Below are 2,978 nucleotides of genomic sequence, written 5' to 3' on the forward strand. Positions count from 1 at the left end.
ATTCACACGTGGTTAGTCCATCAGGAGATGCTCCTACTTCAGGAAAAGCCATGTTAACAAGAAAACCACACATACGGACCTGTAGGTTGTTGTGACATGCTGACATTGTCTGGGTGTAGGCATGTCGAGCATCCTGTTCATGCTCCAGTCCCCAAGTTGTTTGCACATTACAGACAGAGTTAACAGGGTAGCAAACACGATTAACCACAGTAATGGCGGGTTTTTCTACAGTGGTGGCAAACACAGCGTGCATCATTGAAGCTGTGATCCTCCCAGCACGCCAAACATACCATTCTGGGCTCTTGTGTTGCAGTCTTGTGCGTACCTCAATAGCTTCTGCCTGTTCTTCAGTTACTTTAGCTGTGTTTATGTACTTTATGCAGTGCAGTTGTAGCTCGGTAAGGCTAAGGGACTGTGCACCTGTGCTGTGCAAACACGCCAGAGACAGTGGTAATGTGGATGACTATACAGTGTGTGATGTGTAGTATTTCTCCAATCCAGACAAACACACTGCTTTATTGTGTTTTTGAAGTGTGTCTAACACTGGTGACAACTCCTCAAACGTAGCAGAGGGAATCTTTCTTTTTGAAGGACGGCTTCTTCTGCCTTTCACCACAGACGGTCCGTTTATATTTTCATCAAGAGTCTTTTTTTGTGCTGCTGAAGATGTAAAGTCAATGTTATGGCCAACCTCTGGCTGTATCTTGGTTGTGTTCCCCGGCAAAACCCAGTAAGCTGGTTCATCTGTGACTGTCTTTGTGCCACGTATCCTCACTGTTGCCTCCACTTTAAACAGAAGTGCAGCGACATGGGTGCAGGTCTCAGCAACACCGGCCATACAGGTGCAGTGTGCAGTTTCGACCTTCCCTGTGGTGCTTACAATTACCCATGGTTGTAATGCAGGTTCATTCAATCTTTGGGAGTGCAGTACCTGTAACATGCAAGGACAAGGTTGATGTAAAGACAATAAATGAAATGAGACAGGGAGGACACTGATTGGCGTTAATAATTTGCCCGATTATCAATGTGTTAATTTGCATCTACTATACAATTATGGGCACATAATATGATAACGATATTTTAGCAGTTCAATGATAGAGGTATAACATTAATTATGGTGGGGGGTGGAAAATGGCTATGTCACTCGATGCACTCCAGCTGACTTACCTTGGTATGAATGACGACGTACTCAGAGTTTGGCGGCTTGAAAATAGCCAAATCTTGCACCCAGCCATTTGTAAATTGGATGTGCGCCTCCAGTGACTTGTAATTACGAAACTGGTTCGCAGTGTAAGCACTTACTCCACAAACAAGATAGGTGAAGATATCGGGGTAGGACAGTGGCGGTAAGTCGTCTGGGTCTTTACTCCACTGCCGTGTGTCGTATGGGTCCAGATTTGCGATGCACTCTATTTTTTTCAAATACCGCTGCTTCGCCTCTGGATGCAATCGATCTCTATACCGTTCGTTTTCTTTCGAGCTGCTTTTAAGCATGTTTCTTGTCATAGTCGCCGTTCCAATACAGTGTGTTTGTTTGGATCGTAGACCCCCAAAATGGAGCTGCGCTCCCACAATGCATTGCGGCGTGACGTCAACTCCAAAGCCCTATAGCCGCACCTTTGTATAAGCCTCATGGCTCAAAACCTAGGGAAAAAGTAGCAGCTTATAGTCCAGAAAGTACGGTACTTATTTTTAAATCCCTGTAGAACTGGAAACACGTATGGTAGTGCAATAATTTTTTTGCATGTGAAACCGGAGGAGTTGTACTTACATCTTATACCATTAGCTTGTCCTATGTCACAGTTTCCTTCCACATATAGCTTTGCAAAAATTGCATAAGAAGCACTTGCAGCAACAAAAAGATAATATTCCAGAAATACGCTTTGCTGATGTTCATAACACTTCCTACGCTGGCATATACGTCAGCGCGAATTATCGCATGTCTGCCATTACCTGCCCGAAACTGGAAGTGACGTCATCTTAGCGAAAGGGCCTTATAAGCCTATGTTGATGTTTTTAAAAGTCATGTTTGACTTTATGCTTTTCTGTATCGTTTCTGGGATGCTTAGAACTCAAATTACACTGTTGGAAATATTATAATGCATCAAAATAAACTATTTATTTTCATTTTTCCTGTAGTATATAAAAATTAGTGTATCTCAAAAATAAAACTATGAAGACACTCAAAATAAATTAACTCATGGTTGGAAACTTTTCTATTTACAGTTTTGAGGGATACACCTCTTAATTTTTTTAAACTAAAAATATGTGTAAAAAACAAAACAAAAAGATTTTCAATTTTTTTGTAGTTTATTGCACTACAAGTTTTTCCAATGTATGTAGTTACTATGGACCTAATGCATACATATGCATATATCAAGGGCGTAGATTTGGTTTTGGCATTGGTGGGGACCACCGAACCCTGCCCTGTTTCTTTTTTTTCCTTTTTGTCTTTGCTTCTTGATAAAAAAAAGGAGAATTATACTTGCCTACATATGCTATTCTACATGCTTTTAAACCATTTAAAATTAAAAGTCATAGTTTTATATGTGAATTATATAATGTTAAATTACAATTAAACAAATGACTGACTAAGTATTTTAGACTTTAATTTACTTTAGCCATATTCCATATAAATCAGGTATCATACAAAAATAAAAATAGTCATGACAATAAAAGATTATGACTTTAAGGACTTAACAACATTGCTTCAGTTACACCAACATCTCTTATATACATGTTAAGAGATGTACTCTAAAACACTTCTTCAGCAGAAACTCAGAGAAGAGAAACACACAGAACTTCTTGCTAGCAAGGGCAGCCTCCAGACTGAGAGACTCGCACTGAGAAACTGCCCCGGTCTTTATTTATACTTCAGTGGGTGCTTGCATGTGTGTGTGTGTGTGTGTGTGTGTGTGTGTGTGTGTGTGTGTGTGTGTGTGTGTGTGTGTGTGTCCCCATAACACCCTGGAATGTTA

General features: G+C 40.4%; 1 protein-coding gene across 1 annotated transcript; it reads right to left on the reverse strand.

Moving 5' to 3' along the window:
- Positions 1–463: 463 nt before the first annotated feature.
- LOC113019948 (uncharacterized) lies at positions 464–1,506 on the reverse strand. The gene is made up of 2 exons (XM_026163613.1): positions 1,168–1,506; positions 464–931 (listed from the first exon to the last, which is right to left on the reverse strand). Exons 1-2 carry the CDS (start codon positions 1,504–1,506, stop codon positions 464–466), a joined length of 807 nt encoding a protein of 268 aa, XP_026019398.1.
- Between the last annotated feature and the right edge of the window lie 1,472 nt (positions 1,507–2,978).

The sequence above is a fragment of the Astatotilapia calliptera genome, chromosome 4 (genome assembly GCF_900246225.1).
Source record: "Astatotilapia calliptera chromosome 4, fAstCal1.2, whole genome shotgun sequence".
Classification (NCBI taxonomy): domain Eukaryota; kingdom Metazoa; phylum Chordata; class Actinopteri; order Cichliformes; family Cichlidae; genus Astatotilapia; species Astatotilapia calliptera.

Coding starts and splice junctions, on each gene's coding strand:
- LOC113019948 (XM_026163613.1), bottom strand. CDS start 1,506: ATGACAAGAAACATGCTTAAAAGCAGCTCGAAAGAAAACGAACGGTAT. Junction 932..1,167: donor ACGTCGTCATTCATACCAAG/GTAAGTCAGCTG, acceptor TGCATGTTACAG/GTACTGCACTCCCAAAGATT.